The sequence below is a fragment of the Rissa tridactyla genome, chromosome Z (assembly GCF_028500815.1).
Source record: "Rissa tridactyla isolate bRisTri1 chromosome Z, bRisTri1.patW.cur.20221130, whole genome shotgun sequence".
NCBI lineage: Eukaryota > Metazoa > Chordata > Aves > Charadriiformes > Laridae > Rissa > Rissa tridactyla.
The window spans coordinates 43,056,427-43,082,653 of NC_071497.1; the positions used below are offsets into that span (position 1 = coordinate 43,056,427).

Consider the following 26,227-nt stretch of genomic DNA (forward strand, 5'->3'; position numbering starts at 1 on the left):
CAGTTTATAGCATGTCTGCCACTGTTTCGTCCTTTTTGGGTGCAAATTATAGGACAGATTTTTTTGCTCTTAGAAAGTGGGGGTGGAGATGGATGAAGGTGCAATAAAAATAAATGACTTGCTGTCATAGAGGAAGTGTGCCCTGAGAATTCCTCTAGATTAGGTAGTAACTTATTTGCAGCTTGAGAAACTGGAACATGCCCAATCTGAACCAGCTGCTGTTACACTGTCGGTATTAACACTCTGCCAGAGCCAGGCTCAGAAGAATTTAATTAATCCCCCTTCTGTCTTAGTGAGGGGGAGGTAAAACTTGCAGGATGTGGACCATGTTGTTGTACAAAGGATGCTGAAAGAGGTTTTGCATGTGGAAAGATGTGTTTGCAGGGTCTGTAGCTGATGGTAGACATTGGTTACCTTAGAGTGGAAAAAAAACAGGGAGAGAAAGGAAAAAAAGGGTTAAAAAAACCCACCAAACTCCTTTGCCACTGGGGCCAGCAGGGAAGAAAAAGAGTGTGGTCCCCAGGCAAGCCTCTTCCTTGGGCACACTCTCCAGTGCAGTGGGTGCTGACAGCGATGATGGTTTTTCACCACGTTTTCCTGTAGCATGATTCGCTTCTCATCAGGATCCGCTCAAAGCCACTATTGCTTGTTTGTGCTCATGGTGGGACCAACGCATACTTGGGGTCGTATGATGACTGGTTTCTAAGCCTTCTACATGTGTGTTAGGGGGTAATGCTTATCTGCTTTGTTACTCACTAGGTCTTGTTCTTCCTCTAATATAAACTGAAAGTTACAAAACCAGGTTATGAAGAGAGTGGGGGAGAAAGGGTGATCTTGCCCTGATGGCAGTCACTTCCCCTGAGGAACCCAGGTGGACGACATTCCTGGGGTTTGTACAGGATCCTCAGCACAACCACAAAAGGGGAAAACACTGGCAGCTTCAGAAAAAAACACTGCCACAACAGGGAAGGGCTTGCCTAGGGGTTACGGAGCTGTTAGGGACAGGCAGGCCCCTGGTGTCACGAAGGTTAAGGCACTAATGGCACTGTGTAATAGATATACAATATTTGCATCTTTAGGAAATACTCTTTTTTGGAACTTAAAATAGCTACTGATAAACTCAATTTCTCTAACGTATCTTTTGTTACATTTTGCAGCACTGCACTTTGGTGAAATACTGAGAAGGGGTGTTCAGTTCGCTAGCAGTAGCTTACACCTGTTTTTTATTTCATCTAGTACCTTGCTGTTTCCACTTCCTAGCTAAAATCCAAATACACATTTCTGTAATCGTACTAGAAATGCTTCAGGGATCAAAATTGACTTTGACTTAACTGAAATTAACTGGTTAGTGGAAGACAAGCAAATTCACGTAGCTTGTTGAGCTGGTCTAACAAAAGCAGTTTAAGTTAATTTCTTCTGGTAGAACTTGGACCGCCTGCACCACGAGATTTGTTCTTAGGACTTAAGTTAACACCCCATTTTTTCCTGCTGACTTCTCAAATGTAAGCAGAGATAATAGAACTAAGAAATAATAAAATGGAAAAAAAAAAAGAATAATTCATTTTACAAAAGAACATTTTAGAAGAATGTGGATGGAAGTTAACAACTGCTGACTTGTTCATGTTTTCTCCAGGTCACAGTGCATCAACCAGATGAAAGAATTAAAAGAACAATGTGAAGAAAGGATAGATGAACTTACAAAAAAGGGTAGTGATGTAGCACAACTGAAAGAAAACAAAGACTCAGAAGATTCAAAGAAAAAGAGCCAGGTATGGTTTGAGTGATTTCTTAAAAATCTTTTTCTTTGTAATTCTTAAGGGATCTTCCACCTTTCTACTATCTCCACCTAGCACTAGCCCATCTTGCTAAGTTTTTCGCTGCTTTCCTTTGTGTTTATTGAATGTTTGTGATCTATGGGAAATGGGGTGATTCCAAGGACAGAACAGGCAGAGGTCCTGCAGGAGACTCCAAATCGTTGTGTCTCTGAGATGGGCAGAATTTGAGAGGTGATGCTGGGAGTGGTGTGGAGCCCATTAAAGAATATTTACACTGCTGAGCTTTGGCTCACAGCTCCTTTTGACTTTGTTAACAGGCATAGTTGCTTTGTGTGTTGAAGATGTAGATGAGCATAAATTGTGAGTCGTGTCAGAGTAGCAGCAAGCCTTGAATATGATATTGTACAAGGGTCTTCAGCCATCAGCTATGAATTTTCACAGAAATCCTAATGTCAGCCTCTTACTGTGGGGAATGAGGGGAAGATCAAGCGTCTTAGCTGTTTGCTTTTGGATATTCCGAGTCAGAGAACCACAAAGGGCGTTGCTGTATGTGACGTGAGAAGGCTTACTAGGATAGGGCAAGTTTGCTGCATAGGGTGGCCATGTGCCATCTGACTCTTTCTTCCTGGGGTACAGAGGGTAGGAGGAAACCCTGAGAAAAGGAACTTTCAGGTCATTGTGTTGTCTTGGCATGTGCATTATTGATGCTTCTTCAGTGAAGCAGGATTTGCTCAGGGATAGGACTGGATTAGTTAAGCTTGATAGAGATGGCCCTGGAAACACGCAATGAAGCTCCCGGGTGAGAAGGCAACTAATTTGTTTCTATGTACTGAAGCAGCCCTTTCTTCAGGACTACGGGCACCACTTACAGGTGTTACATCTTTTACATGTGACTGAAATGGGGCCTTTCCCACATACCTGGGTGGCGAACTCTCATTGCAAAGGCAGTAGGGGTTCGGTGGTATATGCCCTTTTCTCTTTGGCTAGGAAAAGGCTACTGGAAAAAGCAATTTGATGACTTCAGAAGTGGAAAGGGTAAAGCAATGAGGATTGAAGTTGGGTTTTGCAAATAGCTGGAAGTGGGTGGGAGAAAATGGCTGAAACATCTGCCCCAGGATCCCTAGGTGTTCAGGTAATGGTTTCAGTTTGTGTCCAATCCTTCATGTAAAATGGTGTGAGAGAAAACTGCTGAAGTTTGTGAGCTTTTATCCTGGGAACCTGCATTGTATGACGGCTGTGTGATGAATGAAGCATAAGAGACAGGAAATGCTAGCCATCCCTTTAAAAAAAAAAAAAAGTGAAAGTTCTTGTTTGTCAATTTTTATCAAGTGTCAAGTAAATACATAGTAATAGTAAATATATAGTAATAAGTAAATAAAAAGCCCATCATTTGAAGATGATACATTTGTTTGTCAAACAAATGTGTCTTGTTTAATGTCAAGATGTAAAATACTATTTGTAAAGTTGACGTGGGGAAGACCATACCAGAGAGGTGGCTGACTGGATTTCTTGTGTGGCTTTGCAACAGACTTTCATTACAATCAATTGTACCATCTGATTTTTTGTTTTGTTTTGTTGTGTGGTTTGGGGTTTTTTTTACCATTTCCAGTTTGGAAGGGAAGTCATCCCAGAAGGAACCTGAGGAGTTTGGCTGAAGACCCTCTGCAGGACAATGTCAGTCTCCTGAAACAAGTGCCATAGCTGGAGGCAATCTTAACTCAAAGCAGGCAGTATGTTAAGGAGGGCAGGTTATCTGTTCCCCTTTTAATCTAGGGATAGGATGGTCCCAGATGAGATAATCACTAATATAGCTACAGCCTAAATAAATTCTGTCTGCTTATGTGTCCTAGTGTCTGTGACAGTGTTTCTGATAAGGTGTAAAACAGCTTACACCTGTCCAGCTGTAACCTTCTCAGTTGTTTGCTTGCCCAAGAATTGCAACTTTTTGCTTGTACAAAAGCTGAGTTATTTATCAGTAGCGCAGAATGACCCTGAGGAAATCTATATATGTTTTTAGCCAGAATAATTCTTGTTTGTAAGGTGTAGATGCTTAGGTAATGGAAAAGTCAGTGTTAAAATAAAACAGAGAAAGAAAATGGAGTGTTGGTTGATTAGTAGGTATACAGCTTTTCTTACAGCTCTGTATATTAAGGAATGCTATATACTTCTCAGTTGAGGAATATACATGTTCCAATTTCTTTTTATCCAAACATTTCAACTTAAAAAATTTTCAGCATACACCCTTCTGATTTATTTGACACTGTCATTAAAAATTACTGATCTAGAAATTTAAGATAATATAAGTTAAGGGCTTTTGCATGTTTAATAAAGAGGTAATTTCTTGCTCTTAAGTGCAGGCTCAGTGTTTTTAAAGAATTCATGCCCAGCATAAAGTGAAAAATGGTCTTATGTTCAGTTTCTGATGATTTCTACTGTAGAGTGACCTCAAGAGGCTGAATTATTTATAAAATAGAAACATTTCTAAATACAGCATTTTCGTTTCAATGACTGAAGGAGGACAGAGTTATTCTGAATATCTTTACTGCAATAACCAAATACTCTGTGGTAATACTTGCTTCTCAAGCTTTCATAAGAGTTGATGCCATATTACTTATTGTTGGTGTTGGATTTCATGGTATTGACCCAACAAGGTCTTTAGTTCTGCCTGGCTTTGACTGAGCTTAAACGTTTTCAAAACGGCCAAGTAATCATATCCTACAAATCCTCTGTGACCTTGGCCTCTTGCTTATTTTTGCACTTCTCTGCGGACGTTTTTCTAAATGACTCTATGGACACTTGACAACCTAGTGTTTTATTGGCCTGCTTAGAACAACAGGTAGCTACAGTCTTACCGACAATTGTAACAGAAAACTTCCTTTTGACTGTATGACTTTCTGTACCACCAGGTTGCCTATTGATTTGTATAGTACCATGTGTAAAAAAAGCTCTATATCTCTAAATGTCTGTATGCTTGTTCTTTCTCTTGTGTCTTTTGATTTTCTTCAAACAAAACCCCAACAAAAAATCCCCATAGAACAAACAGTTTTGTCATAGTGTAGGTTTTGGCAGCAAAGCTGGTATAGCGCAGCATGGGCTCCAGGCACATTCCATGTTTGCTGTTTGTGTGAACTGAATTGACACAGCTCTCAGCCAATTAAATGCTAATATGAGTAGAAGTTGTACATAAAATTTTAATTGCTGAACTGGAAGATCTTCAAGGTGGTGTGCATCTTAGCCATTGATCTTTAAGCAGGTTAAATGCTGAGAGCAGTCTAGTACCAGTTTTTACTACATTCTTAAGTAAGCTCCATCATGTTAAACACATACCGTTGTCTAGTTAGTTGGCTTATGTTTCTCTTCTCCTAATGCTGCATTCAGCGTTGTTTTAGACCAGTTCTGTACAGGCTTGCTTAAACTCAGTTTACCTGTCCCTGTAGATTACTAACATTAGTTAATGACATCCAGTTTTTTTGCTCTGCTGACCCTGACGCGGTAGCAGGGCAACAGTGGAGAAATGTGTGGGTTACAGTTCTGTGACCCTCAGAGAAAAACAGGTAGCGGTTCTTGTGAAACACTAACCAAGAACAGTAGCTTTATCATTAGCTGCAATTAGATTAAAGAAGATGTATTAAATTCTCCTGATGTGTTGTGCTGTAAAATAGAAACATCACTCCATGTTCAAGATTGTATGGTACTTCCATCACCAATAAAAACTTCAGTCCAAGTATTTCTGAGGGTATTAGGACTTTTTTTCCCTTATGGAATTCTTTCCTAACTTCCACTTCCCTTTCCAAATCCAGCAGTAGTTATATAGACCATTGCTTATCGGCGTACATTCACTTTGTAGGTCAATATTCAACTGCCAGCTGTGAAGCAAACCGAGTTCAAGCCGTCTGACTTGGAACAGCAGAAACCCAAAGAAGATGTACCTAAAGCAGTACCTACAGAAAAAAAGACAGACCCGCTGCAGGCTAAAGGTGAGATGGAAATCAGTCTTACTAGCAACCGGTGAAGAATATTTCTAATTTAATTGAACATTTGAAAAACATTTATTGTACACAAGATCAAGGTGGAAAAAGTGACACCAGTAGACTGAACTTTAATAAATTTTTCAGCTGTGGAGAGGTATGATTACTAGCATTTCTACTGGTTCAGTTTTGTTGTAATTGACATGTTGCATGTAAAGGAAAATAGGAATATTTACAATTATGGAGTCGTATTCCTCATTTAATATGGAGAAAATACCCTGCTATTGGAAGCAATGTTTTTCAAGCTTGTTTAAAATTTTCTTTCTTAGTAAGTTTGATACATGTAGCCTGCTACCCCTCCCTGTGGAATAGCTGAAAGTTAGGCTTTAAACAAACACACATCCATGCTTCCCAAGTGTTGTCACTGAGCAAAATGCAATGCAGGACATCAGATTAGTTAACCTAATGGTTGTTTTTGGCTCTAAACTCTCATAAACTATTAATTTGGATGGATGTATCCTTGTGCATCAGTCTCATATAGTACTGTGTGTGATAGAAATTAAATTTTGTATGTAATAATTCTTACATGTTATCTTAAATTACAATCTTGGGAGCATACAAGTCATTTTAGAAAGCTATCTTTTAGATGGCTATCAACTGAAGACAACATCTATATATAGTATATTCAGGCAAATTTTATCGTGATTTTTTTTTTTAGTTAAAAATACAGATACACAAGAAAAAAGATGTGGTAACGTCTGCTAAAAGTAATATCCTTCCTGCACTTCCTCTTCATACTTAAAAATAAGAAAAGCCTTGACTTACTTGCAAATCTGTGACTGCTTTGTCCTGAGCTACTTTTGAACACCACATCAGTTTTATTGTTAGTAGCGAAATGTAACACAGAAACCTGATACTTATATAGGACACTGCAATTTTTATTTCAACTGCTCTGTTTCACCTGCCCAATTTATTAACTGCCCGTACCAAAATTTTAAGTAGGTAGAAGTGTGATCTGTTGACAGTGAACAATGTCTCATCCTTTAGCTGTTTCCAGTAGGAAAAATGTGTTGTCTTCTTTTTATCTTGGGAACTGTTGTGGCTGAAAGATATTCTTTCAGAGGAAAAACAAGAATTGAATGAGACAGATAAAGCAGTACTACTTAAAGGTTTTTAATGTGTGCCACCACTGAAAGGCATTAGGTTTTTTACTCAGAATCGTTTTTATTGTTTACAGAAAGAATAAGCGACCTAGCTGACATCAGAAAACAGGAGCCTAAGGCAGAAGAGGAGCAGCTTTCTAATCAACTGAAAAACCCACAGGATTCACTCAACGCTGCAGCAGGTCATAAGGAGATGCTGCCTGAGTCAGAGAAGGAGCTGAATCCATCTGAAGATGAAAAACAAGTAGCTGGGCAAGATGCGTTACAGCCAGCAGCAGAGCAGGCTGAGAGTGAGGAAGTTGAGAGGGAGCAGCTCGTAAACTATGATGCTAAGCAGGATGACTCGGCCCCCAGAAGAGCTGGTTGGTAGCATGTCATGTATTGTTAAGAACAGTAACAAAATGAAAGTGTGGAATAGGGCATGATTTCTGCAACAGTGGTGGCAGCTGCCCAGACTTAGTTATAAGGTTTCATAAAGGTTAGTGCGAAATGTAAAAGGTGAGTCAGTTCCCCGCAGTCTTCTACAGTCCACGGGTAAAGATGGAGGCTTCTGTTTGTGCAACATGGAGCTACCAGGCTGAATTCTTCTGCATCACCATAGCAGCCTTCCGCTCTCTCTTTCCATTGGCTGTACAAGGCGTTTGGGGAAATTAGCCCCGAAACTTTCTGCACATGAGCCTTTATAAGAATATGATGCATTTGAAACGGATGAGATGTTAACCATCTAAAACATTGGTAAATAGAGAGATATATATTGATGTTTTGCAGATAGTCTTTTTATAGTGTCAGTGTGCAAACGCTATTTATCCCTATTTCAAAATAAGCTAGCATGAATAAAACTTGACCTAAGACTTCAGGTATCTAAAATTTATTATTGTGAGTCTGCAAAACTGCAGATCAGATGTTGCAAAGGTGCTTGTTTCTGGCACCAACCACGTGTGACCCTGAACTGCATGTCTCCATGGCACCAAGCAGCAGAGTATTGATGTTGTGCCTAAATTTGACTAGAATCTAGACATCCTTCTGTGTGTCTTGAAGAAGTTGGTCTCAGGTGGACCCAGTAGCCCAGAGCAGTCAAGAGGAAGCCTTATGGCAGTCAGACCAGGCATTGATACACACAAAAAAATGCTGTTAATGCTTTTCTAGTAAATGCATTCATAGAATCATGAGTAATGATGTTAACACTGTTGATAACTTGGCAGGGATAAATAATCTCATCTGCATTGCTAAAATAATATTTTTCTAACTAGTCCAAAAAGATGCTGGCTGGAGCAGGCTATCGGCCAGAGAGATATGAATATAAGTTATCTAAACGGCTTCCATTTTAACGGAAATAAATACGCAGATGTAGCCCATGAAAGGTCAGAGTTTCTTTGAGCTAGAAAGACTAGCAGGATGTTCTTCAGGCTTGATTGTTCAACAAAAGTAGCATACCTTACCACCAAGGTTCCTTATAGCCAAAGGAGCCTACGGTACAAAAAAAATTCTTCTGCAGTCTGTGGGTATCCTCTCTCTGTCAATAACAGCTTCTTTTAAAAGTTTGAGACCGTTAGGTCTGTAGCTGTAAAAATCTGTTTGATGTGGTGGTCTGAACACAGACAACATGAGGCTAAAAATTTTCAAGCCTGTTTCTAAGCCAGCTACTAATTACAGGGTTTGGCTTAAGAACGTTCAGAACCAGTGACTCTCATCTCTGTTGACTGGGGTGCACTTACACCTCTATGCTGTTACATTTTATTTTTTTTTTTTCTGGCTGGTTAACTGAAAAATAAAGGTAGTAGTTTGGTAATCAGAAATAATTTTTCCATTTGCTTCTGAGCTCTTTATATAAAGAGCTCTTTATCTATTTCTTTATATAAAGAAATCATAAGAAATAAAAGTTTAGATAATTAAATGATTGAGTGAAGAAAATCTTTTATAGAAAAGCACTTTTGTGTCAAGTTAGCACATAAAATACTCGGGGGTTTTTTTTTTGTTTAAATGCTATGTTCACAGCTTTAGTTTGGTGGACAAACTACAAGAGGGGAAGCTGAGATACATTTTAGCACTGGTGGTAATACATTTAAAGCAACAGTTTTAGTCAAGCTTTTAGCCTTGGTTTCAGGTTTTACTCTTCCTTAGGCTGTCCTTTACTGTATTCTGAAATTGTTTAATGCTTTTCTTTTCTGTCTGAGTGCTGGCTGAATTTTATTACACTTTCCAAATCCCAAAAGATCCTGTCTTTTATCTCTCTAGAAAAGATATACAGCAAAGGCTAGCTCTGAAATTTAACACTTCAAAACCAATTAATTCAGCAGCAAAATAAATTCTGTGGAAGATCTGTTTCTTGTGCAGATGACCTTATGGTATAGCATAAAACTAATTAATTTTTATGTTTTTACAGACAAACAGGAACATGAAGCACTGAACCAGGACAAGGATGTTGATTACAATGTAGATGAGAATGAAGCTGAATCAGAAACGGACAAGCAAGCAGCACTTGCAGGGATTGAAAATGGTAAAAAAGAAAAGTTTTACCCTAAAAGTACCACGTGCTGAAAACTTTTAAAATGATATTTCAAATGGTATCCTGTAACAATATAGCTAGCTAACTTCTGTCTTTTGATCTTTCCCTCATGTTGACAGTGTGATCTATTTTCTGTATAGTGTCACTGAAGCTACTGGTGAAGATGTGGTGGGGGAGGGACAGTATCTGTAGCTTTACTGTACTATACAGTACTTAACAGTACTTTCAGAATTTCTTCTGCTGTGTTCTGGATTGTTTTTTAAATGAAGAACTATCACTTCAGCTTCTTAAAGAGATTTCTGTACCTTTTTCTTTTTTCCTAATTAGTTCAAAACCCTGATGATCTGAAGAACCACTTACCTGAGCAACGTGAAGAACTACAGAGGTTGTGAACAAAGGAGGTTCACGGTGCAACTTTTTCACCTCTTCATATAAATGCAGCAATGAGAGCAAAGTGATCTGAGAACGTTTTGATTGTCTTCTCAAGGCTTCAGTAAAGGCCCAAATGAAGTAGTATTTTCTTGTGAAGTTTTAGTACTGTTTCAGTGGTGAAAAAAGTAATCTTAAATCTCGGGAGGCTTGTTTTAAAGCAGCTTGACCTCTGCAATGACTCTTTCCTTCCTGTCAATTACAAAATTGAAACCAACTAGCAGTAAGTGTAGTAACTTTGAAGTCAGCTAACTCGTGCAGTCATACTATGGTGACAGTATGTGTGGATTGCTGGTAGATGAAAGAAGAGAGTCCTCTGCCAAGGATGGAACTCTCCCCTGAGCAGTGCAGTGAGAAATCCCCAGCTGAGTTCTAAGAGGAGCTTAAGAGGAGTTAACTTACCTTGACAAAACATGGGAAGGGTGAAGAATGGCCCATGCTGCAGTCTACCCATGTGCCTGGCAGAGATCGACTCAGAAAGCATAATTTTTAGTCCTCTGATATTATGCAGTGTGATATATTTTCCTGTGCCTCCTAAATGAAGTGGCCAACTTAACCAGGCTGACACACTGTCCTCGTTGTGTTCTTAGCTTTTCGGTTAAAAAAAAAAAGGAGGATCCTGACAATACTGTTGTCTTATTACGAGATTAGCAGGAAGATTTTTCTGAAAGCTTTCTTGGACTCATGTTCAGAAGATAAGCATGATGGTATGGTTGAGTTACCACTAACTTGCACAAGTTATGAGTGTAAACATTCATACTCCTGAACTTTTCATGACAGAAGCCACCTGAAATGGCTATGAAGTGCTACAACTTCCCTTTACTCCTGCCAGCCACTATCTTCTGCTGAAAAGTAGAAAGGCAAATGCTTGCTGTGTAGAACAGCGATCGTCTCAGCTGTTCAGAGTGACTAATCTTCTCTGCCAGATGGTAAACCAGACTATGCATTTACCAGACATCTCAGTGTCTCCCACAGGTGAAGCTGGAGTTGTTGTGAAATCTTGTTATGCACAATGTATCGTGTTGTTAATGTTCTGTAGTCTTTGTCTTTTCTGTAACTTGTTGAATGCAAACTAGAAACTAGTTTACTTGCAATAACCTAGAAATACCCTCTACTACCACTAAAGCACCCTTAAGTGCAGTCCCATCTGCATTGTGTGGCCAGCTGTTCAGAAGGTGGTATTGGTGACACCTGTGCTTGGAGCAATCTTTGTGAACATGAACCAACCTCTGTTGAGACGGCATGGGAGCAGACAGACATGACTAACTTCCCAACCAGCAATTCCATTTAAGAAAGTGCAAATTTGTCTTGGCTTTCTCTTAGTGCATTTCATCATTTTGTAACTACTTTTGTGGTGTTTCATTCCTCAGTGTACTGGTTTACAACTCCTGTAACTTAAGATGACATAAATATGCACGTGGATGGTTGGTTCTTTTGTGTGTGAAGAGAGCACTAGTTGTCGCTGAGTGACAGGCAGAGCTCAAGTCAAACAGTGCCTATTAAGCCTAAATATGTAAACAGTTCACTGACAGACTTCCACGTGCAACTTGAATTCTTCTAAGAAAAGCACTGACTTCCATTACTGAGTTTTTGGTTACTCTTTTTTTCACCATTTATGTGAAATCAAAATTAGCATCAAAATTTTACCCATATTTTCTGAGTTAAGGGAGCATTTTCTTAGGACTTAATCTGTAAACAGTTACATAGCTGAGATTCAGTCAGTCTGGAATTTAATAGTGATTGTTAAAGAGTACAGTGAAACACGGTATTCAAATTGAATGAATGGCTTTAACCTGATACTGGTAAAATCCCAAACAACAGAATCCTTAAGGTAATTAATATATTGCCAGACTTCTGTTTTGGCGGTATTTCTGTAAAGGACCCAAACCTGAGTGGGTTCTCACTAGCCAGGCAGATGTCCTCTCCATACACAGGACCACCTTCATATGAAGCACACTTGTTACACCTCTGACAGTACGGGCTCTGAAAACCTGCGTAAGAGCAATCTTCAAAAGCATAAAGGAATACAGTCATTCTCAATGGCTTCAAGTACTACGGGAATATAACAAGTGGCCTGTAGTAGACATATATAGTAGACAAGGGGCCTGTATGTCTACTATATAGAACTTTAAAGGACTTTTTTAGTTGAACAAAACAAGAGATTCAGTTGGAACTGTGGTTTACATATTGTCTATCATTAAGATTTTTAGTTGTGTGAGGCATGAAAGCTTCTTTGCTGTAATCATTTTGGGGTTAAATTAGCACTTTTCCTTGATGTTTTTTTTAATACTAAGCCTGATTCAGTTTAGATAAGCATTTTCAAATAAAAGTAATCTTCTCTACTGTGTATTCACCTTAACTCTGTACAGTTCATCCACTTCTAATGTTAATGAAAATGGGAAAGGCGATCATTCCTGGTTTCTTAGTTCTATAAATCATGTTGAACTTGGTTTCCTTTTTACATGCTGCTTCCTTTGGAGTAGTCCTGAAGGCTGCCCTTCAGCTGCTGTCACATAGTTCAAGGTCACAAGGTGGCAGCAAAAGCCACATGAACTCTCAGTACCTTGCACTAGAACCAGTTTGCCATCTTTACAACTACATTGTCCAGGATTTTCATTCCTTTAGCAATGACACAGAAGCATTCAAGTATATTAATCATGACTGATAAACAAATAATGTGAAGTGGTATGCAACCTCCTTAACAGAGAAATTGGGAAAAGCATGTCTATAGAGCAGTACTCCTGCTTATTTTAAGAAGCTGCAAACTGCTGGCAGACAAGTGGGTGTTCCACTGCAGAGTTTCTTCACTGTTTTCCAGCTCTAGCTGAGCAGTGCTGGTGCTTAGGCGATGGGAGCTGAAGTGGTATTACTGCACAGTACAACTCTGTGTTAGGAGAAACACAGATAGACATGAAACTCTATGGCATTATTTTTATTCAGTCCCAAGTGTTATTAAAACCCCAAAGCACAATTTTCTCTAAAAGCTCATTCAGAAAAATTAACTTACGATTAAAACTGTAATAAAATCAATTAAGGTACAACATTCTTCAACAATACAGTGAATTGATTAAAATCAGCTTCACCAGTAAAACTTTATATAAACCACTTTAAAACAGCAGTTCTCATTCATATCACATAAACAAGGCAGACTATAGATATTCTATGTAACAGTATTTTTATCCTGGAGCTCCCTCTCAGTCTGGATATGGCATCAGATATTCCACCTGTGTATCAGATATTCACATTATGATTCGGGTATCTTAACAATAATAATCTCTTGCTTTTCAAACAAGCTTCACAACTGGAAAATATTTATGAGGGGAGAAGTCAAATTCTGGAGGAACCTACAAAGAAAAGATTTAAACCATTACACAGCAGTACTACTGAATGTCAAAATACCCTGCAGACGAAGAAAAACTTTTAAACGTCAAAAGACTGGGAAAAAAAAAAAATCCTAGCTCTTTAAATTAATACCTGAAAAACATTCCAACCCAGTTCCGGATATGCCAATCACTCTCCCGTACCGATGGGCACAAAGCTGTAGAGTGCCGGTGTGCCCGACAGCCAGCACTCTCCCCATTGTGTTCGCACAAGCTGTTGATGTGCTGCTAACAATTATTTCTTCCTGCTCTTGAAGAATACCCACCCATATTTGTACGTATCATCCCACATGCACTTCCCAATTTTTTTTCCAAAATATTCGGAAATGAGAGTTTTCCATATTTAAATAATTACAACAATTTGCAAGGGAAAAATGGATTGTTAATTTCCCAGTTCTTTGAAGAGTTAGAGAAAGTATGCCTGAATCTGCTCATTCAGCTGTAAGAGACCTGTGGTAGCACAGGGTGTAATAACTGCATTTCACGTTCAATTCAACTGGCATTTTCTTACCTTAGAGTCTTTTTTGTGGCCTCCTGCCAGCAGCTTCATGACAACAATATTGGGTTTAGCAACTTTTAGAATTCGATTGACCTAAACACAAACAGCAAGAAATTTTCAAGTGAAAGCATATGACCTCAAAATTATTTCAAAGATAACACTCAAATATTTACATACAGTAGCAATACAGCAGTCCTCTTACCACATCCGTTTAACAGAGATCAGGCTGTTTTGGATTTGAAGTATAACAGATGATAGATTAATGAAATTTAATGAAGGGAACACTCATTTTAATAGTTACCTTTTTTATTCAACAGAGCAAAGAAACCACTGCTCTCCATGCTTATGTTGAAAGAGTTCTGAGGCACTCCTCCAAATAAAGGTTTAGACTCTAGGCATCTACCCCCAACACTGTGATACGATGAGAAGGGGAAACTCAAGTATCAAACCAGGGGCTTTTTACATGGAAGTGCTCCAGGCACACTCGAACTACATCTAACTACCCTGGTTGGCCTCAACCATACAGCTCATGTGTAAGTACATGAGATCCAGAGAACAGGCAGGGATTCCTAAGTTCTCACGAGGACCTAATTCTGCAACTGTTATTAACCCGCTCAGATGCGACAGAATAAGCATCCTCCTTGCTCCAAAATACAGTCTGGGACACTTAGGCTATGGACAAGGAGGAAGAAATTCCTACTTACAGTCCAGTGCTGAGAAAGCTGCTTTAGGAAACAAGTGCCAGACTCAATCCTCTTTTCAGCCTGGTGACATTCAAACCTATTTCTCCCATCCCTCAAGACTACATGTGAATTACCAGATTCCAGGTAAGTGAAACAGGCATGTGTCACCTCCTTGTTAAAACAGATGAGCTTTTAGAATGGGGATAGAAGGCAACATGCAAGAAGGAACTAAATTGCTCTCTAGCATCTAAGATACTCAGCAGGGAGAGGTTTTGAAACAGAGAGCACAACCCTGATTATGTTACCTAATCTACTGAAACGGACCACCGTGTCAGATGCCATCATGCTCCACTGTCCACTCCTTTATCAAAGCAGTCAGCTTTGCTCAGCATTTTGACAAAGTACACTTTGGATCTCAAGCAGATCCAGCTGAAAACAAACACTCTATTATGAGCAAGTACTCCTTTTTTCAGTATTTCGGTTTTACCTCGTAGTCTGGATTAGGAATATTCTCAAGAATCATTTTAGCCTGCTGGAAGTGTTTGCTAGCTGCCATGTAGAGATCCGATGACTGAGGAGGCGGGCTGTACTTATTTAAATCAGACATCTCCTAGCATGTTACAGAAATATATAAATATATATTAAAATCAGTTAACAACAAATCGCATTTTTATCACCTTAAATGAAAACAAATTACTATATTCAAGAAAAAGTTGTTCTTAAAACATTGTTTAGTTGATATAAACACTGAAGTTGAAAACGTTTATTTAGAATGGCAAATACCAAGCAGCAACACAGTGCCACAAAGTGCAATAAACTTCTCATACTCTTTATAAAACATAATCATTCTCCTGAACAACTTGTCATTCGTTTGCTTTAATAGTGCCATGCAGCAAGGTGAGAAATTACAGGAAAAAATAGGAGGAAAAAAAAAAAGAAGTATTTGATACTGTTTACTCAAATCAAGTTCACAGCAAGGGAGATACTGAAACTCTTCAAAACTTCATTGTATATAATTCTGATGCTTCCAAATCTTTTTTTTTTTCATTAGGGATAAAAAAAACTTCAGTGACAAGTAGGAAGCCACTATAGTCTTAATTTCCACTACATCTGTTCATAACACTGAAGTAGGGAGAGTGACTGGCATACAAAATAGTACAGTTGCAGTTCAGATTTTTTCACACTTGGCTAGACAAAGACACAGTTGATCTGATCTGTAATGCTGCTTCAGGGAGAAGACTGGAAAAGACAAGCCTCCACTGGTCCCTTCCAACCAACACTTCTGTGATTTCACACTCAAAATTACTTTTGTTTCGTTCTCCTGTTTGCTTGCTGCAGTAATAAAAACGTGCTGCTATATAAACCACAGACAAAAGGTCTGTCAACAGACTTTCAAGAGATTTCATTTTCATGCAAACCAACACAAGCATCTCATAAACTGCCACATCAGACCAATTTTTAAACATCCAAGAGTCTGATTTTAGTAAGAATTCAAAGCAAAATATTTTCCTTGCACACAACTAAAGCTAGAACTCCTTGCAATTTTGACTTATGCTTCAATATGAACTTTGAGATACCAAAGCCTCTTTCTACAATGACAACAATATCTAAAGCAGGAGAGCAAATGACTCACAAAAGCATGAGCGACATCCTGTTTTAAGATTACCTACTTTAAACTGCAAGTAGTGCACTGGGGGTGGTGTGATAACGCTGTTGAATGGAGCAAACCTGTGCTCATATCGAACTTGTTCACTATCCAGCTCAAACTTGGGTTTTCTTACTTTGCCATCCATGTCAAATGCGATCATTGTCTAAAAAGGAACGGGAAAATACAGTGAAAACTGTTAGCTTTATGTCACATTTTGCTTTAAGCAAGATGAAAGTTATGATTTAGCTATTAATGGGAGGATAGAAAAATAGAAGTGAATTAACCATATCACATTATAAACTTGAACTTAATTTCCAGTCCCACTAAAAACAAAGGCGGCATGCAATGTATGCTTGATTCCTATTAGAAAAAAACTGAAGCCATCGTTCAGGAAGCACAAATAAATTACCTTGTACATCCCAGCACACATATTTTGGTACGCTTGACTCATGGTGATCTCTCTGCTGAGAGGGCGAACTGCAAATTTCACATAAGATTTTTTTTACTCAACATAAGTACACATATTAATTTCAGATCAAAACAGTTCTTTCAAATTTTAAGAAAGTGACATAATTCTCAGTTATATTTTAAAATAATGGAAGAAAACTGAAGCATAAAAAGCACGGACATGCACTTCTGATCATCTGGCTCCTGATCACACAAATATCTCAAGACAGACTTAACAGCTGCATGAGTACCATACTGCTGCCGGTGAAATAAAGTGATCCAGACAGTCAACAGTATTAGCATGCCACTCACTATACAACACTAAACAATAGTCTAGAATTGCTTCTCTCTAGAGTTCGCTCTCTTGAGAGAGCACTCAACTCAATTACAGTTGAGTGGCCTGTTCACTATGTTCATGGATTTTTAAAAACTTTTAAGATTAGAAGGTTAAAGCATTTTTATTCTAGTAAGAAAGATAATACTCCTTTAACCTTCCCTTTAGTTTCCAGTACTTAATTGCTGCCAAACTGCCCCACACTTGGCACCTTTTTAAAAAGTATAAAACACAGTAGTAATTTTCTGGTTGATATGACCTTGAGGTGTTCATATCCAATCGTTTGTTTCCCTTGAAAAGGCCACAACGATAAACACACAAAAAAGACGACCCAGCAAAGAATGAAAGCGAGCTTCTGCATGGTGTTTATTTGCAATGTTAATGCTGAAGTAACTCCAACATACCACAACCATAGTAGCCACTGAGGCATGGCAAATCTGTATCAAATGCTATTTAGACAGTGGTTTTGGATGCCTTTTTGGTAGCAGGCTTACAGTTCTGACCACAGAGCCAGACAGCTATGATGTAAGAAGGGAAATTCTCATTTTCTCTCATACATGTACACCAGAGAAAGAATGAGTTTCTCAGGTGGCTTTTGCACAATAGTATTGTCACTGAATTGAAAGGGGGCAACTCATCATTGTAAAATTAAGAAACGTGCTTGAACAATATCTGAACCCAGAGAAATTACAGAAATCCACTGAAAGTTTAGTCTTTGAGTCTACCTACAGCCACAAAAAACATAATTCTGCAGGAATTACAGACTGTAGAAAGGTAGTATTTTTCAAAGGTAATTGCTCTGGACCTGTTAGTTACATCTCACAGGATCCAACACTTAACACAACTGCTGAAGCTGTGAATATAAATGAATTTGGGTTTTCCTGAAAGACCTATTTAAAAGTAAGCAAATAAATGGGAAATTCTTACACAGTGACTGACTTTAGTTAAGTTTTATATTTGGCTTTCATAAACTGCCCACATCAGCGTTGACTCCATAAATTTTGGATTCTACTTCTACATAGCTGCAAAAGGGGAAAAAAAAAAAAGTCTGAGTTACACTCTACACCTAGATACCTTTTTTCTTTTTCTTTGTTTTCTTACTACTACGGCCTTTCTGTTGTTCCTCCATTATTCTTTCCTCCGCCATTTGAGAGCTGTCAGCGCGGCTCAGTGTTGACATCAACCAGGCGTAGAGGAACTCTGATAGATACCTACAGTAAAAACAGTATGTAGCTGTTACAAACTGCAGTGGAAAACATATTCATAATGCACACATCCTCATCGAATGCCAAGCCATTGACTCAAAGAACTAATAGTAAAGGACAACTTTTAGGGCAGTTAAACTTTTCACTTTGCATGGCTGAAATCAACAGATAAGTCTGTTCTGATTTTGCTTGGTTTTCTTTTAAACAAGACTCTATACAGATTCAACCATAGGCGCGTGCTCCTTATATGTTTATTAAGTCTAAGCTTATTGTTTTGAAATACTTAGAAGAACAAATTTTTCTAGAATTCTTCCTTCCTCCAGCAAATGAAGCATTTTTTAAAAAGATACTATGGTAATATCTTTTCTATTTTTGTCAGGAATTACTATTTTGAGAAACAAGGTTATTACTGATTTGTTTCAAGCATTTAAAAAATCCAAGAATTATTAAATAAAAGGGCCAAGCCCATAGGAACGTGAAATCCACGTGCAATTCCTGAATATTTAAGAGAGATCTCTAAGAATCCTTTAAGAGCGATTTCTTAGTAAGTGGAAGCAGGTCCAATAAATCTCTTGACTTACTTCAAATCAGAAGGAGTAGGGGAAAAAAGAGAATAGAAATTACAGATCTGGAGCGCATGAAGAAATAATACTTCATAAGTCATAATTCAGAAGAATAATTACTGAGAAATATAATAATTTTGAGTTTCATTTCCACATTTCCCCTCAGAAATTCCCTCTCTTTTTTGTCCTTCACTTACAGTAAGGAGATAAAGCAGCTGACATGACAGTTCCAATTAAGAGTGATTTTATTAAAATGGTGGGGGGAAATATGGGCAGGTAAAAAATACCGTCTTACAGAAAACCTGGTACTACTTATTGAGGTATTACTTAAAGAATATTGCCATATTGTAATATTGCCATATTACTTAAAGAATATTGCCATACTATCTGGAGTATTAGTTTTCTCATTTAATGTTTAAATCCACTAATGAAACAGCATAGAAACAAAACGAGATGTGCTGAAGTTCAAGTCATTTGAACCGGTCTAATCTCTCAGAAAGAAGGCTTACAGCTTACCTAATAAGAGTTTACCGGTAGCTTTACAGAAAACAAAACAAAACACTGAAGTACAGAAGCACTTTAATATAGGAAGGTTCAACATAAAATTGTTATTGCTGAATCAAAACCAAATAATCAAAAATCATTTACCTTTTGGACCAAGCCATCAACTATAATCAATGTGAACGGAAGCAGAAAAATAAAAAATATTTTGACTCCCAGAATGAGATGTTATTTTTACCTAGTCAACTTTCAGATTACAGTCACAAAAACTCTGAAGATCTTTTTAAAAATACTAGAGATCAACAAGACCATTGATCTTGGTACTACAAAGACAGAAAAGAATAAAGAAAATTGCTCTCCTCCTGTATTCTCTTGTCAGCCAACATTGGCATATTTTTCAGTCATTGTCATTAGAAGACACTGTTTTAAAATGCTAATTAGAGAGCAAATGACTACTTCAGAAAAAAAGTACACTATTTAGTAGGTCTAGAAAAGAGACCAACAGATTTTTTTGTTGTGTGATTTTATGAATGTGATTTTATGAATAGCTAAACTAAATGCTGTGTGGAGCAAGCTTGAGATTAGAAAAGTCCCTCAACTATTTTCACAACTATAGCTATGTGGGAGCACCCCTCCTCCAACAGTTGTCAATAAAGCATCCTCTTACCAATATATGTAGTAATATTCATGCATACTGTAAAGTTCCAACTCAAAGCCGCTCAGAAGATACTGTATCATAATACGAAGGTTATGATATAGGACCCAGGTGCCCAAGCAAGCCAAATGTTGCCTTTGTGGTTCCTGCTTCAGTAACATACTATGAAGCGCTGCATCTACTTTCTCTGCCTATGGAAAAACAGAGCAAAGTAACAGACAGGGAAGGAAGAACATTTGACCGAAACAACATTCAAGCTCTGCCAGAAATAAAATCTTAACCCAAAATACAAATTGTGTCAGCAGAGCCATGCTCCAGATTAAAAGACAGAAAAATGTTTTTACAGATGTTGCCAGCTCTATAATCTAGAACTGTCCGAAAACTGAAAAGTTATTCACTTAACTGTAAATAAATTCTGCTGCATAGAGGGGAAAAAAAATTCTATACAGTAATACAGAAATAACATCAGGGTTTTTTTTTTTAATTTAAAATTTTAAAAAGTATTTATACACAGATTGTTAGCAGTCACGTAAGCAGGAAAACTCAGAATCGATTACAAGCTGTTATGTGTTTTGTCATATTGGCAATAATTACTTTTAAAAAAAAAACACACAAAAAACCAAAAAGGCAAAACTAGCTGCATTGCAAAATTAAATTTGTAAGCTTAACATGCAAAAAATACACTGTGGCCCACCAGAGAAACTAAAATACTGCCAAGACCAATTCAGTCTTAAAAAGTAATTGTATGGAAGACATGAAGTCTCCCACAGTTGGAATATTATCAGTAGTCCTGAACAAATCGATCCATATAACCTGTTACAAAATGAAATAACGGCGTGCCTCAGCCACAGTACTGCAACAAACTCCTAACGAAACCACCTTGAGAGAGGTTGGAGCACACAGAAATTCCCCTCCAAGTTCCTCCACTGTTCTCCTTAGCATGCACACCTTGGAAAATTATTTTATTACTTCCCGACTCTCTCTGATGAAGAAATGCATTTCCAGCAAGTGAAGATAAACCTTTCCCTGTCATCTTTCACTCCCCATTATTGAGAAATGTTCAAAATCAGTTGGAGCACATATTTTAAGGAGTTATTATTTGATTTACACATATTTTTAAAAACATTAAAAGATTTTGCAATTTACACCTTGCATAGCTATAATGCTGAACTTTCAAAGGTGTCGTGTAAACGTGTTTTATCCACACAATGCAATTACCATTTAATTACAGGCATCACTGCAGGTTACCCTGAAGTCTACTTATTGGACAAAGTTAATCTTTAAAAATGTAACACCTTTTTGTTCAAAAGATCGAACCGAAAGTCTCTGGATGCATCCTACAGAACGAGGGCTGCATTTGAGGAATCCTTGTCCTAAAGATTTTAGGACAAACAGAGGAGTTGCTTCATTCATGCAGAATCTAATACCATATGCTCCACCCTGGTAGTATACCATACCTCATCCTGGAGGGTGGCAAATTCCTCAAGAATGTGACCCAGTTTATCTCTCTGACGAGCTCTATTGTGTCCATGGATTTGAATCAGACTACAGAATGGCTGAAAGAAACAAAGTGTAGTTTTAACTTTTCAACACAAATTCAAAACTGCAGGAGGAGTACTACGTATAAAACCAGGCACCTGTTATATACATCTATATTAGGAAATGGGATCCTTAAGGATTCCTACAGAGTGCAAGCTAGCAGGCAAGCAAGCTCTCTGGAGTGATGCAAGTGCCCGTTTCTCTGTGCGCAAGTAAACGTGAGATTGAGTGAGCATCCCTTCGGAATCTCATCGGACCAGAACGCTTTGGGTAAGAAAGATATTTCTTATGCCTAAATCAATCTGCCTGTGTGGCCAAGAAGGCCAATAGCATCCTGGCTTCTATCATAATAGTGTGGCCAGCAGGACTAGGGAAGCGATCCTCCTCCCTGTAGTTGGCACTGGTGAGGCTGCACCTCAAATACTGTGTTCAGTTTTGGGCCCCTCACTACAAGAAAGACGTTGAGGTGCTGGTGTGTGTCCAGAGAAGAGCAATGAAGCTGGTGAGGGGCCTAGAGCACAAGTCTTATGAGGAGCGGCTGAGGGAACTGGGGTTGTTCGGCCTGGAGAAAAGGAGGCTGAGGGGAGACATTATCACTCTCTACAACTACCTGAAAGGAGGCTGTAGCGAGGTGGTGGTCAGCCTCTTCTCCCAACTAATCGGCGACAAGATAAGAGGAATTGGCCTCAAGTTGCACCAGGAGAGGCTTAGATTGGATATTAGGAAAAACATCTTTACTGAAAGGGTTGTTGAGCATTGGAACAGGATGCCCAGGGAAGTGCTTAAGTTGCTGTCTCTGAAGGTATTTAAAAGACATGTAGACGTGGTGCTTAGGGACAGGGTTTGGTGGTGGACTTAGCAGTGTTAGGTTAACGGTTGGACTTGATGGTTTTAAGGGTCTTTTCCAACCTAAATGATTCTATGATTTTCTTAGATTTCATTGTGCCACATTCAATAATGAATCTTTTAAAACAGGTTTTTAAATTTTTAAACTGGAGAGAATGTAAAAATAATTTTGTTTTTACTAGTGCTACGCATTTGTTTTGTGACATGAAATTACCCTGTAAAGAGGCAGTAGATGCAGACTAATTTCACTAATTAAGTGAAATGTTAGTGAAAAATCTGGAAGCATAATAAAGGAAAAAACCAGCAACAACTCTACTGTCTATTTTAAAATTGTTACCATTTTAAGATGGCCAACTTCTGCAATTTTGCCTTCACGACAGGTGTCTAAAAAATCTGGTCTCATTTTCAAACATAAGCAAATCTTTAAAGTGCTCATACACACATAAACATGCTGTAATTGGAATGAATGCTTACCCGAACGCAATGTGTCACAAAAGAATCAATGTAGTCCTTCGCCTGGTGATTATTATAAAGACAACACCTGAAAAGGAAATATCCACGTACATACATACGTTTATAAATGTCACCAGTCTATGTAGCACAAAATTAAAAACAAAACATGAGTGCAGCAACAGCAACTGACTCCTTCATACATATGCACTAATAAGTACAAAATGTATATATCCTCTATGTGCCTGTCCTTGCTTTTGTAGGCAGAAATACTTTTTTATCAGACATGTAAACACATGCAAGCAAATTCAAGATTCACTTACTTTGGGGAAAGTACTGGAGGACTGACAAAAGACCTTAAAGCATCTTTTACCATGTCTTGCATGAGGTGAGTGCCAAAGACCTTCTTGTTATCTACCAGAAAAGTTGTCTGAAAGTGAAAATATGTTTTTAGAAACACGTTATAAGTTAAAAGTAATGCTTCAGAAATTACTAATAGAAAGCTCTTACAGTATCTTTATTATATCAGAAACTTCTAACATTGCTTTAAGAACTGAAATGGTCCAGCTAGGTACAACGTTACGGATTCAGAAACAGAGGCATATTGAGATCTCTCACTTCTGTGGTATTCCCATGACACAAAATACAGCTCTATTACATGCATAAGACAATGCATGCAAAATGATTTTATTTCTTGGACTTTAAAGATTAATCAGACAGATATTTCTGAAGATTAACATAAAATAGGTTATGCGGCTTCCCTGGAGGCCGACAAAGGCAAATCTTAAGACTAATGCAGATTTTTTTCTAACCCTATAGATACTATGGCTTTCATTGGTCACATCTGATGCTCGTTTCACTTTTCCCCACAAGTGCTGTGTCCCTTTCTTACATGGCTCTTCAGCAGTTGGAGAAAAAGCTCTGCTATCAGGCACCCACAGGGATTGCACCAACACATATAGTGGGAAGTCAGAACACAAACGCTATGAACACATTTTACTTGCCAAGAGTCATATTCATCAGCTCTATATATGATTTAATTGGGATCAAATGTAAAGGAGTTCTGACGTCCAGGGACACCCTAATCAAATCAAAACCTCCTATAAGGAAGCATATTTTACTCTGAGTTAAGGAATATATAATATACTTTCAAGGTAAGTAAAACAGTGAGAAGAAAAGTAGTAGCCTGTTCTGCCCTAACCATCAGTTTTACTGTTGTTGCAATAGAAGCAGTCTATACACGAAATCCAGTCCAAACAGGGAGGATGAATACAAATACCAGCCCCAAACTGAAACAGCATAAAAAAACCGTATGCACAGGTCCAGCTTTCGGGCAGAGAAAAAAATTGTAACACTTTCCGCTTTAATTAACATGTACTAACATGATCTAAACAGCAGCATTTAAAAATGTTTTGAAAAATTAGATCAGAACATAAGCCTCCATATACCTAACACTTAAGTATCTCCAGAAAATTTTTTACCATTTATATATTGAGTGATATGTAAACAATTTAAATATTTGAAACAAGAAGATGAATCCATATTTATAATGAACGCAGACGTATTTTATTCAAAGACATATATTAAGACTTGCCTGTAATAGGGATCTTGAAAGAACACATGGTGATTGCTCACTAAACTCACAGAAAAAATCCTAATTTATATTAGGAGAAAAAAAAAAGGCAACTCAGGTTAATATGCCAATTTTTTTTTATATATACATCTCTATCTATATATCTCTCTCTATATATATCTACACATACACACATTTGCATTTTTATATATACACATATATATGTACACAATTGTGTAAATACACCTGTATTTTGCATACACAAACACACACACATACACATAGCATAGCTTATACAACTTGTAAGAAAGTAAGCATGAATAATTTGAGCAAAAGAGAACATATTATAAAGCTAAAATCTCTTTTTTTCTGCAATTACTTGTTATTTAACAGAACGAAAGATTTCTGAATTTTCTTCTTCAGATGCAACAATTAGGAGGACAATAGTGTAGAAAAAAGATACTGTGAAACTGTTAAAATCACAACATAACTGAACAAGGTATGTAACAAAACTGCAATGTTTCACTGGTACCAGATGCTTGATCCAAACGCTGCTTTAACTAATTTAACAGGAAATAGGAAGACAAAGATTTTTGCTTGATCTTTGAACTGATGTAACTGTAGCTCTTCTCTCAGTCAGTGAATGCGTGTACGGTAAAAAGTATTTCAAGCATTTAAGTGTCTTCTAATAAATGTAGGCAGCAACTGAGAATAACGTCACTTATTCCAGGAAGAACATAAGCAGGTGCTTAACTTTATGCCTATTCAGGGAATTACGTGCTTAAACAAACATGTATTAAGTGTTCTCTTGTGTTACAGGCACTTATGCAGAATGCTGCTTACTCAATCTGAAAAAGTCAGGAATGCAGCAACGCATTATGTTCTGCTACTGCAGATGCAGCTCTTCAACGAAAGACTTACAAGGAAATTAACTTGCTTGGGCTCTGCCACTAACATGCACAATTACTTAACAGATTATGGGAAATACTGGAGGTTTGAGAGGAGAAAAGGTCTTTGTCAAAAAAAGAAAAACACTAAGTGTCAGAAAAGACAGAAAATTCTGAAATCGCACACAACAGTAAGAAACACCATGATTGGCTATAAATAAGAAATATTGCTTACCAGTATACAGTGCAAATTAGTTAAGTTGACTACTTCACATACAGTTTTTATTCGGTCTATTAGTCTGGAAAAATAATTGACCATTTCTTCCCTTTTAATTATTTTTGCATATCGAGGGAAAGTTGGTGGCAGCAACCTCTGATTAACGAGGGGCTCAAAGCCCATCATAATAGGATGATCTAATGAAGTAGGAGGGGAGAGAAAAAAAAGAGAGAAAAAGAGAAAAGCTGCACATAAGCTGTGTTTTAGAACTCACTTCAAACTTGAAAGTACAATACAAATTATTCAATTATGCAAAATGAACCTTAACTGACAGTTAACTTCCAGAGACACTAACTACCCAACTGAGACAATGATTACTACTGAAGAAAACCCAGGCCTCAACACCTCAGCATATACCTGTACAGACAGTGAGGTGGTGTTCCCTATTTTAAAATGGCATATATGCTGATCTGAAGTGCAATGCACTTAATCAAAGGTTCACATTATCTCTGGCTTTGAAGTGACGTATTGCTCTCAGGAGAACCATCATTTAGTGAAATAAAATTAATACCAAACAATGCAAAGCTGTAACAAGTATTATTAGTTCAAAGTAAATAGTGTTTTTTTTTAAAATACATGCAGATATTACAGTGCATCAAGACAGCATATTTAAGAAAGGAAAAAAAATGGTAAAACTTGATACATACCTCCTTTAGTGGTATCATTCTGTGCCTGTATACCATGATGCAATGAATTGTGGATAGCAGAAAGCAAGTCAGCTGCCTGAGTCATTAGTTTCTGAGCTTCTGCAACTGCACTGGTCTGAAAGGCAGGTAGCAATTATTCACATTATGAATCAACATATTTTGACTATAGAATTAATTCTAGTATCAGAAAAAAAATTACATTAGGATTCTAATGTTGGTATAAAATCAGTACTGAAAAAAAAATACCCAACA

The 26,227-nt window shown here is 37.7% G+C and overlaps 2 protein-coding genes across 9 annotated transcripts in view; one reads left to right on the forward strand and one right to left on the reverse strand.

Annotated features, from left to right (window-relative positions):
- The window catches only part of GOLM1 (golgi membrane protein 1), a 34,143-nt gene extending 21,943 nt beyond the window's left edge, over positions 1-12,200 (forward strand). For all 5 annotated transcript variants that reach the window (XM_054186827.1, XM_054186825.1, XM_054186828.1 and 2 more), the window contains 5 exons: positions 1,634-1,769; positions 5,623-5,752; positions 6,981-7,268; positions 9,290-9,403; positions 9,740-12,200. In XM_054186827.1, the coding sequence (XP_054042802.1) occupies positions 1,634-1,769; positions 5,623-5,752; positions 6,981-7,268; positions 9,290-9,403; positions 9,740-9,804 (733 nt within the window). In that variant the 3' untranslated portion in view covers positions 9,805-12,200. The remainder of the gene's footprint in view (positions 1-1,633; positions 1,770-5,622; positions 5,753-6,980; positions 7,269-9,289; positions 9,404-9,739) is intronic.
- A 639-nt stretch (positions 12,201-12,839) lies between these two features.
- Positions 12,840-26,227, reverse strand: part of NAA35 (N-alpha-acetyltransferase 35, NatC auxiliary subunit) — a 31,843-nt gene continuing 18,455 nt past the window's right edge. For 3 of the 4 annotated variants that reach the window (XM_054186819.1, XM_054186820.1, XM_054186821.1), the window contains exons 11-23: positions 25,976-26,090; positions 25,287-25,465; positions 24,186-24,245; positions 22,915-23,021; positions 22,616-22,682; positions 21,214-21,312; positions 19,769-19,947; positions 17,907-18,043; positions 16,461-16,528; positions 16,074-16,214; positions 14,891-15,013; positions 13,733-13,813; positions 12,840-13,185 (exon numbers count right to left, since the gene is read on the reverse strand). In XM_054186819.1, coding sequence (XP_054042794.1) covers positions 13,126-13,185; positions 13,733-13,813; positions 14,891-15,013; positions 16,074-16,214; positions 16,461-16,528; positions 17,907-18,043; positions 19,769-19,947; positions 21,214-21,312; positions 22,616-22,682; positions 22,915-23,021; positions 24,186-24,245; positions 25,287-25,465; positions 25,976-26,090 — 1,416 coding nt within the window. In that variant the 3' untranslated portion in view covers positions 12,840-13,125. The remainder of the gene's footprint in view (positions 13,186-13,732; positions 13,814-14,890; positions 15,014-16,073; positions 16,215-16,460; positions 16,529-17,906; positions 18,044-19,768; positions 19,948-21,213; positions 21,313-22,615; positions 22,683-22,914; positions 23,022-24,185; positions 24,246-25,286; positions 25,466-25,975; positions 26,091-26,227) is intronic. The other variant, XM_054186823.1, reaches the window with a different exon arrangement.